A 16,245-nucleotide genomic window follows, 5' to 3' on the forward strand; every position below is an offset into this window, starting at 1 on the left:
TATTAGAGAAGGGTAGGGTATTAGAGAAGGGTACGGTATTAGTGAAGGGTACGGTATTACTTGTGGCTCCAAGTCTTTTTACACATCAGTATTTTGTAATGAAGATGGACTTTACAAGTGAGTAACTCATAAAATAACACAGGTGACATGCTCTTGTAACCGCTATGAAATGGCTAGCTAGTTAGCGGTGCGCGTTAGTAGCGTTTCAATCGGTGACGTCACTCGCTCTGAGACCTTGAAGTACTATAGTTGCTTACCTTGCTCTGCAAGGACAGTGGCTTTTGCGAAGCGATTGGTAATGATCTGTCCTGGGAGGCAGTTGTTGAGGTGTTCAGCAGGTCCTGTGTTCGAGCCCAGTTTGGGGTGAGGAGACGGACTGAAGCAACACTGTTACACTCTACTTGATATTCCAAATGACATGAAAAATAACTCCCTTCATAAATGACCACTTTCAAATCCCATGTTTTCCAAGTTTATTTAATGATGTTAATGTCATAGCTAAACCGGCCACCCTAGTTTTAAAGTTAGGGGATTGGAGCAATTAAACTATTTGTGCTCTGGAGGAAACTTGTCTCTGGTCTAAAAGAACTGAGATGGGAATGTGGTCCCATCTAAACGGATTATGATGGAATTTATCGCTATCAAAACCACTATGTAAGGCTGCCAATGGCTACCCCACAAACAAGAGGCTGTCAGGCCGGAGACTATGCCAAAACCCTATGGCAGATATCAGCTATTTCCCAGATTCCATTCCATTCCTCTCTCTCTCTCTCTCTCTCTCTCTCTCTCTCTCTCTCTCTCTCTCTCTCTCTCTCTCTCTCTCTCTCTCTCTCTCTCTCTCTCTCTCTCTCTCTCTCTCTCTCTCTCTCTCCTCAGACTCCCTGTTTCTGTGGAAAAGGCAAATCAATAATGCATGTCATGATTCAATTACAATATCCATTGTAAATGTGATTATGTAAATTGGAAAAATATTTCCATTGTAAATGTGATGATGTAAATTAGAAACCATTTCCATTGTAAATGTGATGATGTAAATTAGAAAAACATTTCCATTGTAAATGTCATTATGTAAATTAGAAAACTATTTCCATTGTAAATGTGATTATGTAAATTAAAAAATGATTTCCATTGTAAATGTGATGATGTAAATTAGAAAAACATTTCCATTGTAAATGTGATTATGTAAATTAGAAAAACATTTCCATTGTAAATGTCATTATGTAAATTAGAAAACCATTTCCATTGTAAATGTGATGATGTAAATTAGAAAATGATTTCCATTGTAAATGTGATGATGTAAATTAGAAAAACATGTCCATTGTAAATGTAGATGTGATGATTGAAAACTATCTTGTTGACAAAAGTCAGACTGCATTACAATATTTCAATCGGTGCTCGGAGGAGTCAAGGAGGAGAATAGACCTACTTATCCAAACTGAATTTTTCAGAGAGACGATTTGGCTTGTTACGTTCGATACCAGTCAGTACTGGACTTAAGTTTTTACAATTCTATATTAATGTTACAAACAAACAAGCTTTCTCACACTGATTCTCTCAAGAACAATACCTAATAAAATATAACTTTTATCAAACCATTTCTACTACCCAGGGGTTGAAACCAGGTCTGCGCTCTAACCACTCATTGGTTGCCTGCAACCTCCCCTCCTCTCTCTCCTCAAAACCTCTTTTGTCAGACTGGCTTTGTCCCTGTCTAATTTAGGCCAGCTGGACTCCCAGCATGCACAGGGACTGCCTTTTCACTGGTGGAGGGATCTTTTTACTGCCTTACCATGTTGAAAATAAACAGCCACTCGCTTGCATTATGCGGTCGCCACTAAAATCCATCTTCGACGCACTAAATAGACCACAGAGAATAAGAGTAGATGTCAATCAGAGAGCGAGAGAGAGAGAGAGAGACTCAGAAACTTCAACTTTGGATTTAAATGTCTGAGTGGTTCTCGGCACAGGGATTTGTCATTGAAATGCAAACTCTTTTGCCTGCAGTATGGTCATATCATTGGCAGAATTAACATAAGGTAGATTTTTCCAACGCAGACATGGCTTTTCAGTCAACACAGCCAGGATGAAAAAAAATGCATTCATTCAGTTGATACAATGTTCATACACCTCATAATTGCTTTTTTTAATGGCTGTGAGATTAGCCCTTCTGAAATGTTGCCATTTTGTGATAGATGAAGGACACGTGTGTTTTATGCATGGTGACATTGTCCCAGTAGTCAGTCAGTCAGGAGGAGTGACCAGCCATCCTAAAGGGAGTTCCGTGTGTGCCATCTCTTTGAAAAGAGTAACACAGGATGTGGTGATGACATAGTACTGTGTGTCACCCTGTTTTACGTCCCCCCCCCCCTGGCACCTAGGTCTACTAGACAATGGAGACAATGTAAAGCCTTGAACCACTTGTAGCTAGTAGTCACCAGAGTTAACAACCTCGGAACGGATGTGCACTTCCAACCAACCAACCGTTAGAATCTAAACGTGGAAATGTTCTCATAATTCAAAGACATCTCCCCTCTGTCTCCCCGACATGCTCAGAAGTGTTTTTTTTCTGTCTAATGTTAATTAAAGTGAAACAATGCAAAGTAGATTGTTTGATTGTCCTTTGTGTTCAATTCAATTCATTATTTTTTTTTTCTGGATGAGTACATTTCCTTAAAACGATGAATGTGAATGCAACAGCCCAGTAATTTCATTCTGTACCTCCTCAATCATGGTAATTTGGATATTCTTCAGTGCATTGGGTTTAAAACATTTGTCTCCCTTTAATGTAAAAAAGGCATTATTATGTTATACAGGCACGGGTAGACCGTATGCTAAGCCTTCTGTCATTGCTTGACTTTAAAGAGAAATCTGAATGACATATTCACAGAAAAAAACGAACAAAAAAAAAGTACTTCTTCCTAATTCTTAAATAAGAACCGTTATTTATTCAAATCCATGAACACGTATTAATGGACATCTTGGAGCTTGCTTATGCCTTCCGTTCATGCATACTTTGCATTTCAAAGACCACCTTTTCACAACTTCTCTCAATCCAGTTAACCGTTTAAATCTGACAATCGTTGTCTGAGTCACACAAGCTCTTTGTGTGGTGGAACACTAACTAGCCTGCCGCTGTTACAGGATACAGGAAGTGATGAAATCAGTAGGCGGCAGGAGGATGTGAGGCCTGGTTTATCTGTCGGGAGTCACGCTGGCCAAGCGCAATCAGTGACGTGAGATTAGCAGGTAGGGTGTGGGTGGAGGGTTAGGGGCTGTAGAATGGTGGTTGGCTGGGGCTGGGGCTGGGGCTGGGGCTGGGGGGAGGTTGCCCCAGGGCGTTTGAGTTAACTCAGTGTTTCGCGACTATCTGTGAATAATAACACCATTGTGTTCCCTACCCCCTACACGTTTAAAATAGTCTATCCACAGAAATCTTGGGGGAAATCTTGGGAAAAGGCGAGATTAATGTTCGATAAAATATTAAATTGAACAGAAACAATATCTCCTATCTAGGAGACAGAAAGAGAGTGCCTGTGACTGAAGAGGGAGAGATGGTATTACCAAACAAATGAAGAGGGAGATATAGTGTTACTAAACTAATGAAGGGGGAGAGATAGAATTACTTAACAAATGAAGGGGGAGAGATAGAATTGCTTAACATATGAAGGGGGAGAGATAGAATTACTTAACAAATGAAGGGGGGGAGATATAATTACTTAACATATGAAGGGGAAGAGATAGAATTACTTAACAAATGAAGGGGGAGAGATAGAATTACTTAACAAATGAAGGGGGAGAGATAGAATTACTAAACAAATGGGATTAAGATGACATTACGGTAGTACAGTATATAGCCTGTGGAGGGGGGTGAAATCTGAGGGTGTGCTTTTAGAATAGTACAAATTAAATCAAAGTTTATTGATTCCGTACACAGCTTTGCAGATGTTATTGTCACGATCGTCGACAGACGAAGCGGACCAAGGCGCAGCGTGATAAGCGTACATTCTTTATTCAGTGTACACAACACGAACCAAAACAAAAAAACAAACGATACGTGAAGTCCTAGGTTACAAACACAAACCTCTACGGAACAAGATCCCACAAAATACTAGTGCCCAACAGGCTGCCTAAGTATGGGCCCCAATCAGAGACAACGAGCTACAGCTGTCTCTGATTGGGAACCACCCTGGCCAACATAGAATCAAAACGAACTAGAACCAAAAATATAGAAAACAAAACATAGAAAATCCACACCCTGGCTCAACATATAAGAGTCCCCAGAGCCAGGGCGTGACAGTTATCGCATGTGCAGCGAAACGCTTGTGTTTCTAGCGCCAACAGTGCAGTATTACCTAGCAATACAAAACAATACACACATAATCCAAAAAGTAAAGAAAGAAAGAAATAAATAAATATCAGAATGAGCAATGTCAGAGGCCGGAATATATATATATATATTCCGGCCTCTGACATTTCTCATTCTGATATTTCTTAATTTATTTATTTTTTACTTTTTGGATTATGTGTGTATTGTATATATATATATATATATATATAGGCCAATACAGTACTGTAATACCATAATATAGGTCAATACAGTACTGTAATACTGTAATATAGGCCAATACAGTACTGTAATACCATAATATAGGCCAATACAGTACTGTAATACCGTGATATTGGCCAATACAGTACTGTAATACTGTAATATAGGCCAATACAGTAACACAGGCCAATGCAATACTGCCATTTAAGTAGCAGACACTTTTATCCAAAGTGACAACATTCCACAATTGTTTTTATGTGACCCCTGTGGGAATCGAACCCACAACTCTGGTGTTGCTAGTGCCATGCTCTTATGAACTGAGCCACGTACAGGACCACTACGACACATAGGTACAATACAATACTGTTAAATACAATACACGATTACAATACAGGTGGAAGACGTATGGTTGCCATCCCCATGAGCATACCACCGTCCTTCAGGCCATGGATGAGGCATGTAATGGTTTCAGTCCAGACCTACTGTATGTCAGGCTTGGATTAGCCATGCCAAAAGGTTTTTCCCTAGGTGCATGAAAAATGAGGAGATTTACTGAAATTTCGACGAGAACATATGGGCAAATGCTCAAGACAGGCTTGATACAAACTAGTGACTGCTAAACATTACGGGGCCCGATCCCGACTAGGGAACGCCTTTCCTATGCACTGGTCAGTATTTGGTATTATTATTATTCGGTCCGTAACTCACTCTGCTCACTCACTCGGCTACCTTGCACGATCTGAATACATTCAATTCAACTGCTGAAAACCCTTCCACAGCATTTCATACATTTTTCTGCTTCAGTTTGCTGCCTTATGACTGGTTACACATTTGTCTCCAGAGAGGTCAAATAAAATCTAAAACAAGTGTATTTTATATTTACAATTCCCTGATTACTCATTTACCTGATTTAAATTTAAATTAGGTAAATTTAAATAGTACATTTATTTAATTTACTCATTTGCTCTTATCAACAGCTCTTATCAAGTTGTAAATGGAGAATGGTATTTATTTATGTCAGAAGTAGATGGTTTTTTCCACTTGGAACCGGGTATGTTTGCTAGGCCTTATGCATGGTTTCCTGGAGCGTAAAGGTGGTGAAATGATTCGGGAATTAAGGTAGACACACCTCCACTACGACTTCCTCTATTCCATCTCCACACTAAACGAATAGCGGGTGAATAGCGTGCTGTTCTCATGCTTAAGTTTAAGTGCAGAATACGCGTAGAGAGAAAAGTGCATTAAAAAAAAAAGGAACTACGTTCAATTTACCTGCACTCAGGTCGGAATCTTTCATTTTCTATGTTTCCTTCATTTTTATTTCATTTGATTACATTGTGAAAGATGCCTTTAATGATCACACCTTTGATCACACATGGGATCTTACTTTTTTTTTTTTTTGCTATTGGATTAACTGGTTGTTAAAGTAACTCAATTGAGAAGATATCGTTATGTTTTGTTTTGGTGATTAAACCAATGTGCTCGTTGTATTTCCCACTCATATGGCAGCGAACTGAATGAGTAAAGTTTATGAAAGGCTGTGCCATTATGCAGAATTTAACTTTTGTTGTCACGCCCTGGCTCTGGGGACACTGTTATGTTGAGCCAGGGTGTGTAGATCTATGTTTTCCATTTCTATGTTGGCCAGTGTGGTTCTCAATCAGAGGCAACGAGTGTCAGCTGTGGCTGGTTGTCTCTGATTGGGAACCACATTTAAACAGGCTGTTTGCCCACAGTGGTTGTGGGATCTTGTTTCTAGTTTGGTTTGTGTTAGACCGTGAACTGTCACGTTATCGTTTTGTTTATTTTGTCGTTGTATCGCTAATAAAGAGTATGTTCGTCTGCAACGCTGCGCCTTGGTCCTCATCTCTTAACGACGATCGTGACAGAAGATCCCACCAAAACTGGACCAAGCAGCGTGTCCAGGAGCCATCGCCAGGGGAATCGCTAGCAGATCTCCGTGGCAACCTCGACTGGGTCAAGCCTAGTGAGGAGCAGAGAGGGTGGACTTGGGAACAGTGGAGGAAGAGTTTCGATTGGGTCAAGCCAAATGAGGAGCTGAATGGCGGGAGTTGGAAGCAGAAGAGCGAGAGTTGGGCGAGAACTATAGAGGCCTGGCCCACGGGGAAGAGAGACCCCCAGAATTTTTTTAGGGGGGGGCTCACGACGTCGGGGCAGCAGGAGGCCGCGATAGAGCGGTCCAGCGGGTTGGCAGAGGAGGCCGCCAGGTTACGGGGGCCACTGGTCGAAGAGGGGATGGAAGGTGTAGAGGCACGGCGAGAGGTACTGGGGTGTGTTACCAGTCCGGTCCGGCCCGTTCCAGATCCCGGTGTAGGGCCAGTGGTGTGTGTCCCCAGTACGGTCCGGTCTGTTCCTGCTCCCCGCACCAAGTGTACGGTGCGCGTCGCCAGCCCAGCCCGGCCTGTTCCTGCCCCTCGCACCAAGCCTACGGTGCGCGTCGCCAGCCCGGCCCGGCCTGCTCCTGCCCCTCGCACCAAGCCTACGGTGCGCGTCGCCAGCCCAGCCCGGCCTGTTCCTGCCCCTCGCACCAAGCCTACGGTGCGCTTCGCCAGCTCGGCCCGGCCTGTTCCTGCTCCTCGCACCAAGCCTATGGTGCGCTTCGCCAGCCCGGCCCGGCCTGTTCCTGCTCCCCGCACCAAGCCTGTGGTGCGCGTCGCCAGCCCGGTCCGGCCTGTTCCTGCCACTCGCACCAAGCCAGGGGTGCGAGTCGTCAGCCCGGTCCAGTCCGTTCCTGCTCCACGCACCAAGCCAGGGGTGCGCATCGTCAGCCCGGTCCGGTCCGCTCCTGCTTCCCGCACCAGGCCAATGGTGCGCGTCGCCAGCCCGGTTCGGCCCGCTCCTGCTCCTCACACCAAGCCAGTGGTGTGCGTCGTCAGTCCAGCACGGCCCGTGCCTGTTCTCCACACCAAGCCTGTGGTGGGCGTCGTCAGTCCGGCACGGCCCGTGCCTGTTCCATTGGTGCCTGGTCCGGCACCGGTCAGATGCGTTACGCCGGAGCTAGAGCAATCCGCTCCATCAGTGTGCAGTCCAGCTCCGGCCAGCGGGGCCAGACCCGGACCAGGGGTACTTTGGGGGTTGGAGAGGGAGTGGGGATCAGGCCCGAGCCGGATCCGCCGCCAAGGCGGAGTGCCCACCCGGTCCCTCCCTGTGGTATTTAGTTGGCGCGGTCGGAGTCCGCGCCTTTAGGGGGGGGTACTGTCACGCCCTGGCTCTGGGGACACTGTTATGTTGAGCCAGGGTGTGTAGATCTATGTATTCCATTTCTATGTTGGCCAGTGTGGTTCTCAATCAGAGGCAACGAGTGTCAGCTGTGGCTGGTTGTCTCTGATTGGGAACCACATTTAAACAGGCTGTTTGCCCACAGTGATTGTGGGATCTTGTTTCTAGTTGGTTTGTGTTAGACCGTGAACTGTCACGTTATCGTTTTGTTTATTTTGTCGTTGTATCGCTAATAAAGAGTATGTTCGTCTGCAACGCTGCGCCTTGGTCCTCATCTCTTAACGACGATCGTGACATTTGTCAGTTTAATATTTATAGTTTTGTTCCCCTTTTGTTTACTATCTATTTCACTTGCTTTGGCAATGTTAACATACGTTTCCCATGCCAATAAAGCGAGAGAGGGAGTGAGAGAGGGAGTGAAAGAGAGAGAGAGATATTGAGAGAGAGGGAGAGAGTGTGAGAGAGAGGGAGTGAGAGAGAGCAAGAGAGGGAGAATGGATGGAAAGAGAGAGAGAGTGAGAAAGAGGGAGTGAGAGAGAGAGGGAGAGAGAGAGACAGAGGTAGACCTGGCTCTCAAGAGAAGACAGGCTATGCCCACAAAATGAGGTGGAAACTGAGCTGCATTTCCTAACCTCCTGCCAAATGTATGACCATATTAGAGACACATATTTCCCTCAAAGAATTAGAAAACAAATCAAATTTTGATAAACTCCCATATCTATTGGGTGAAATACCACAGTGTGCCATCACAGCAGCAAGATTTGTGACCTGTTGCCACAAGAAAAGGGCAACTAGTGAAGAAAAAACACCATTGTAAATACAACCTATATTTATGTTTACATATTTTCTCTTTTGTACTTTAACTATTTGCACATCGTTACAACACTGTACACAGTGCCTTCGGAAAGTATTCAGACCCCTTGACTTTTTCCACATATTGTTACGTTACAGCCTTATTGTAAAATTGATTACATTGTTTTTTTCCCTCATCAATCTACACACAATACCCCATAATGAAAGTGAAAACATATTTTTATAATTTTTTGCACATTTATATAAAAAAAAAACACGTAAATATCACATTTACATAAGTATTCAGACCCTTTACTCAGTACTTTGTTGAAGCGCATTTGTCAGCGATTACAGCCTCGAGTCTTCTTGGGTATGACGCTACAAGCTTGGCACACCTGTATTTGGGGAGTTTCTCCCATTCTTCTCTGCAGATCCTCTCAAGCTCTGTCAGGTTTGATGGGGAGCGTTGCTGCACAGCTATTTTCAGGTCTCTCCAGAGATTTTCGATCGGGTTCAAGTCCGGGCTCTGCTGGGGCACTCAAGGACATTCAGAGACTTGTCCCGAAGCCACTCCTGCATTGGCTTGGCTGTGTTCTTAGGGTTGTTGTCCTGTTGGAAGGTGAACCTTTGCCCCAGTCTGAGGTCCTGAGCGCTCTGGAGCAGGTTTTCATCAAGGATCTCTCTGTACTTCGCTCCATTCATCTTTGCCTCGATCCTGACTAGTCTTCCAGTCCCTGCCGCTGAAAAATACCCCCAAAGCATGATGCTGCCACCGTAGGGATGGTGCCAGGTTTCCTCCAGACGTGACGCTTGGCATTCAGACCAAAGAGTTCAATCTTGTTTTCATCAGACCAGAGAATCTTGTTTCTCATGGTCTAAGAGTCTTTAGGTGCCTTTTGGCAAAGTCCAAGCGGGCTGTCATGTGCCTTTTACTGAGGAGTGGCTTCCGTCTGGCCACTCTATCATAAAGGCCTGATTGGTGCAGTGCTGCAGAGATGGTTGTCCTTCTGGAAGGCTCTCCCATCTCCACAAAGGAACACTAGAGCTCTGTCAGAGTGACCATCGAGTTATTGGTCACCTCCCTGACCAAGGGCCTTGTCCCCCGATTGCTCAGTTTGGCCGGGTGGCCAGCTCTAGGAAGAGTCTTTGTGGTTCCAAACTTCTATTATTTAAGAATGATGAAGGCCACTGTGTTCTTGGGGACCTTCAATGCGGCAGACATTTTTTGGTGCCCTTCCCCAGATCTGTGCCTCGACAAAATCCTGTCTCGAAGCTCTACGGACAATTCCTTCGACCTCATGGCTTGCTTTTTGCTCTGACATGCACTGTCAATTGTGGGACCTTATATAGACAGGTGTGTGCCTTTCCAAATAATGTCCAATCAATTGAATTTACCACAGGTGGACTCCAATCAAGTTGTAGAAACATCTCAAGGATGATCAATGGGAACAGGATGCACCTGAGCTCAATTTCGAGTCTCGTAGCAAAGGGTCGGAATACTTACGTAAATAAGGTATTTCTGTTTTTTATTTTTAATGCATTTGCAAAAATGTCTAAAAACCTGTTTTCACTTCGTCATTATAGGGCATTGTGTGTAGCTTGCTTAGGATTTTTTATTTTAAATAATTTTTAGAATAAGGCTGTAACGTAGCACAATTTGGAAAAAGTCAAGGGGTCTGAATACTTTCCAAAGGCACTGTATAGACATAATATGACATTTGAAATGTCTCTATTCCTTTGGAACTTTTGTCAGTGTAATGTTTACTGTTCATTTTTATAATTTTTTCCCCTTTTGTTTATTATCTATTTCACTTGCTTTGGCAATGTTAACATATGTTTCCCATGCCAATAAAGCGAGAGAGGGAGTGAGAGAGGGAGTAAGAAAGAGGGAGTGAGAGAGAGAGAGAGAGAGGGATAGAGAGAGGGATTGAGAGAAAGAGAGAGAGAGAGAGAGAGAGAGAGAGAGAGAGAGAGAGAGAGAGAGGGAGTGAGTGATTGAGAGAGTAGGAGTGAGAGAGAGTGAGTGAGTGAGAGGGAGTAAGAGAGAGAGAGTGAGAGAGAGAGAGAGAGAGAGGGAGAGAGAGAGAGAGAGAGAGAGAGAGAGAGAGAGAGAGAGAGAGAGAGAGAGAGAGAGAGAGAGAGAGAGAGAGAGAGAGAGAGAGAGAGAGAGTGTTTGTGAAAGAGAGAAAACACTAGAAGGCATGATCACTAATGAAGTGCATTTCTCAACTCCTCAGACCCCTCTTCCATGTTCTGCGTCGTGTTCTGGATCCAGGTTCATTTACGCGGAAGGTTATTATTATTTCAATCTAGGCTTCACCAGAAAATCTAACTCTCTGGCGCTTGCAGAGAGAGAGAGAATATGCGAGAGAGATAGAGAAAGACAAAGACAGAGAGAGAGAGCGAGAGAGAGAGAGAGAGAGGTGGGAGAGAGAGGGAGAGAAAGAGGGTGAGAGAGGTATTGACAAAGGTGACAAAAAAGGTAATGAAAGAGAGAAACAGAGAGAGTATGTGTAAGTAATAGGAAGCCTTTCTAGTGATCATCACTCCATTCTCTAAGCCTTTCTAGTAAAATCGCTCCATTCTTGAAGCCTTTGCACGGTGTGTGCAGTGAGAAATGCCAGCGCTAGTCTTTGATATCAGCGACCTGCATTTCCATGGTTCCATGTTTTATACAGCAGGATGCACACATCGCTCCATTCTTGTCGGCTGTCAATGGGAGATAGAACTAATGTTACTGTAATGAATTATGACTAGATCCTACCATAAATGTGTGTGTTTGTGTGTGTGTGTGTGTGTGTGTGCCAAATGGGAATTAATTCTAATGACTTCAAGCTTGCGAGACTAGCTTTTCCCCACTCTGCTCTACTGACCACCCTACTGATAAAAGATTTCTCAAATCTGTTTTGTGTGTGTGCGTGAGAGAGTCTCCGTCTTTTTGTGTGGTTTTTTCTTTGCTTGGGAAAAGAAACAAATTAAAGGGAAAGCTGAGCTGAACTTTGTCATTGATTAAAGGGGAGGTTACCCAACATCCTGCTTGTTAAAAACAACCAGTTTCTGCTTCACCAGAGCTAGAACAAACATCCAATTCTTTGCACTTGGTTGGTATTTCAGAATTGTGTTCTTCTCTTTGTCCACATTTTACATATTATGACCAAGATAACACATTGGATTACCATGCTATGACCAAGATAACTTCAACACATGCTATGACCAAGATAACTTCAACACATTGGATTACCATGCTATGACCAAGATAACTTCAACACATTGGATTACCATGCTATAACCAAGATAATGTCAACACATTGGATTACCATGCTATGACCAAGATAACTTCAACACATTGGATTACCATGCTATGACCAAGATAACTTCAACACATTGGATTACCATGCTATGACCAAGATAACTTCAACACATTGGATTACCATGCTATGACCAAGATAACTACAACACATTCGATTACCATGCTATGACCAAGATAACGTCAACACATTAGATTACCATTCTATGACCATGAAACTCGGACGCATTGTCTATCAACAAAAGCGCTTGAACATTTGTCCACCGCAAGATGTCCAGCTCCCTGGAGCGTGACTTCTTTGGAAATGGACATGACCCCTTGATCCCCCCACCTCCCACACACACACAACACATGGCGGGCTAAGCCTTGAACCTGATTGACCCCACAGCCCAATGGGGCCGAGGTAGTGTCAGAGAGGGCAGTAGAAGCTTTTCTGTCTGGCTGAGTTTAAACACCCTTAACACTTCTCTCCGTTGGGTGTAGCACAGCATACTTAATCAGTACTGATGTGGACCCAGTAGGACCTTGGTCGAAAGGTAAATGGAAGCCTATTGGTGGTTTACTAGATTATTGGTGTATTACTAGACTATTGGTGTCTCAATAGACTATTGGTGTATTACTAGACCATTGGTGTCTTACTAGACTATTGGTGTCTCACTAGACTATTGGTGTCTCACTAGACTATTGGTGTCTCACTAGACTATTGGTGTCTAACTAGACTATTGGTGTATTACTAGACTATTGGTGTATTACTAGACTATTGGTGTCTTACTAGACTATTGGTGTCTCACTAGACTATTGGTGTCTCACTAGACTGTTGGTGTCTTACTAGACTATTGGTGTCTTACTAGACTATTGGTGTCTTATTAGACTATTGGTGGTTTACTAGACTGTTGGTGTCTCACTTGACTATTGGTGTCCTACTGGACTATTGGTGTCTTACTAGACTATTGGTGTCTTACTAGACTATTGGTATCTTACTAGACTATTGGTGGTTTACCAGACTGTTGGTGTCTTATTAGATTATTGGTGTATTACTAGGCTATTGGTGTCTTATAAGACTATTGGTGTCTCACTAGACTATTGGTGTCTTACTAGACTATTGGTATCTTACTAGACTATTGGTGGTTTACCAGACTGTTGGTGTCTTATTAGATTATTGGTGTATTACTAGGCTATTGGTGTCTTATAAGACTATTGGTATCTTATAAGACTATTGGTGTCTCACTAGACTATTGGTATCTTACTAGACTATTGGTATCTTACTAGACTATTGGTGGTTTACCAGACTGTTGGTGTCTTATTAGATTATTGGTGTATTACTAGACTATTGGTGTCTTATAAGACTATTGGTTTCTTACTAGACTATTGGTGTCTTACTAGACTATTGGTGTATTACTAGACTATTGGTATCTTACTAGACTATTGGTTTCTTACTAGACTATTGGTGTCTTACTAGACTATTGGTGTATTACTAGACTGTTGGTGTCTTACAAGACTATTGGTGTATTACTAGACTATTGGTGTATTACTAGACTATTGGTGTATTACTAGACTATTGGTTTCTTATTAGACTATTGGTGTCTTACTAGACTATTGGTTTCTTATTAGACTATTGGTGTCTTACTAGACTATTGGTGGTTTACTAGACTATTGGTGTCTTACTAGACTATTGGTGTCTTACTGGACTATTAGTGTATTATTAGATTATTGGTGTATTACTAGACTATTGGTGTCTTACTATACTATTGGTTTCTTACAAAACTATTGGTTTCTTATTAGACTATTGGTGTCTTACTAGACTATGGTGTCTTACTAGACTATTGGTGGCTTACTGGACTATTGGTGTCTTACTAGACTATTGGTGTATTACTAGACTATTGGTATCTTACTAGACTATTGGTTTCTTACTAGACTATTGGTGTACCACTAGACTATTGGTGTCTTACTAGACTATTGGTGTATTACTAGACTATTGGTATCTTACTAGACTATTGGTTTCTTACTAGACTATTGGTGTATTACTAGACTGTTGGTGTCTTACAAAACTATTGGTGTATTACTAGACTATTGGTGTCTTACTAGACTATTGGTTTCTTATTAGACTATTGGTGTCTTACTAGACTATTGGTTTCTTATTAGACTATTGGTGTCTTACTAGACTATTGGTGGTTTACTAGACTATTGGTGGCTTACTGGACTATTGGTGTCTTACTAGACTATTGGTGTCTTACCAGACTATTGGTGTCGTATTAGACTATTGGTTTCTTATTAGACTATTGGTGTCTTACTAGACTATTGGTGGTTTACTAGACTATTGGTGGCTTACTGGACTATTGGTGTCTTACTAGACTATTGGTGTCTTACCAGACTATTGGTGTCGTATTAGACTATTGGTTTCTTATTAGACTATTGGTGTCTTACTAGACTATTGGTGTATTACTAGACTATTGGTGTATTACTAGACTATTGGTGTATTACTAGACTATTGGTTTCTTATTAGACTATTGGTGTCTTACTAGACTATTGTTTCTTATTAGACTATTGGTGTCTTACTAGACTATTGGTGGTTTACTAGACTATTGGTGTCTTACTAGACTATTGGTGTCTTACTGGACTATTAGTGTATTATTAGATTATTGGTGTATTACTAGACTACTGGTGTCTTACTAGACTATTGGTGTCTTACAAAACTATTGGTTTCTTATTAGACTATTGGTGTACAACTAGACTATTGGTGTCTTACTAGACTATTGGTGTATTACTAGACTATTGGTATCTTACTAGACTATTGGTTTCTTACTAGACTATTGGTGTATTACTAGACTGTTGGTGTCTTACAAAACTATTGGTGTATTACTAGACTATTGGTGTCTTACTAGACTATTGGTTTCTTATTAGACTATTGGTGTCTTACTAGACTATTGGTTTCTTATTAGACTATTGGTGTCTTACTAGACTATTGGTGGTTTACTAGACTATTGGTGGCTTACTGGACTATTGGTGTCTTACTAGACTATTGGTGTCTTACCAGACTATTGGTGTCGTATAAGACTATTGGTTTCTTATTAGACTATTGGTGTCTTACTAGACTATTGGTGTCTTACTAGACTATTGGTGTCTTACCAGACTATTGGTGTCGTATTAGACTATTGGTTTCTTATTAGACTATTGGTGTCTTACTATACTATTGGTGTCTTACTAGACTATTGGTGTCTTACCAGACTATTGGTGTCGTATTAGACTATTGGTTTCTTATTAGACTATTGGTTTCTTATTAGACTATTGGTGTCTTACTGGACTATTGGTGTCTTACTGGACTATTGGTGTTGTATTAGACTATTGGTTTCTTATTAGACTATTGGTTTCTTACTAGACTATTGGTGTCTTACCAGACTATTGGTGTCGTATTAGACTATTGGTTTCTTATTATATAATATAATATATAATATGCCATTTAGCAGACGCTTTTATCCAAAGCGACTTACAGTCATGCGTGCATACATTTTTGTGTATGGGTGGTCCCGGGGATCGAACCCACTACCTTGGCGTTACAAGCGCCGTGCTCTACCAGCTGAGCTACAGAGGACCACATTAGACTATTGGTTTCTTATTAGACTATTGGTGTCTTTCTAGACTATTGGTGTCTTACTGGACTATTAGTGTATTATTATATTATTTGTGTATTATTATATTATTTGTGTCTTACTAGACTATTGGTGTCTTACTAGACTATTGGTGTCTTACTAGACTATTGGTGTCTTACTAGACTCTTTTTGTCTTACTAGACTATTGGTGTCTTACTAGACTATTGGTGTATTACTAGACTCTTTTTGTCTTACTAGACTATTGGTGTATTACTAGACTATTGGTGTATTACTAGACTATTGGTGTATTACTAGACTATTGGTGTATTACTAGACTATTGGTGTATTACTAGACTATTGGTGTATTACTAGACTATTGGTGTATTACTAGACTATCGGTGTATTACTAGACTATTGGTGTCTTACTAGACTATCGGTGTCTTACTGGACTATTGGTGTATTACTAGACTATTGGTGTCTTACTGGACTATTGGTGTATTACTAGACTATTGGTGTCTTACTGGACTATTGGTGTATTACTAGACTATTGGTGTATTACTAGACTATTGGTGTCTTACTAGACTATTGGTGTCTTACTAGACTATTGGTGTCTTACTAGACTATTGGTGTATTACTAGACTATTGGTGTATTACTTGACTATTGGTGTCTTACCAGACTATTGGTGTCTTACTAGACTATTGGTGTCTTACTACACTATTGGTGTCTTACTAGACTATTGGTGTCTTACTAGACTATTGGTGTCTTACTAGAC

At 41.8% G+C, this 16,245-nt stretch overlaps 1 protein-coding gene across 1 annotated transcript in view; it reads left to right on the forward strand.

Moving 5' to 3' along the window:
- The first annotated feature begins 4,951 nt into the window (after nucleotides 1-4,951).
- The window catches only part of LOC121577190 (dentin sialophosphoprotein-like), a 23,272-nt gene continuing 11,978 nt past the window's right edge, over nucleotides 4,952-16,245 (forward strand). The window contains exon 1 of the mRNA XM_045214051.1: nucleotides 4,952-5,005. Within this exon, the coding sequence (XP_045069986.1) occupies nucleotides 4,952-5,005 (54 nt within the window). The remainder of the gene's footprint in view (nucleotides 5,006-16,245) is intronic.

This window comes from Coregonus clupeaformis, unplaced genomic scaffold (assembly GCF_020615455.1).
Source record: "Coregonus clupeaformis isolate EN_2021a unplaced genomic scaffold, ASM2061545v1 scaf0194, whole genome shotgun sequence".
Taxonomy (NCBI): Eukaryota; Metazoa; Chordata; class Actinopteri; order Salmoniformes; family Salmonidae; genus Coregonus; species Coregonus clupeaformis.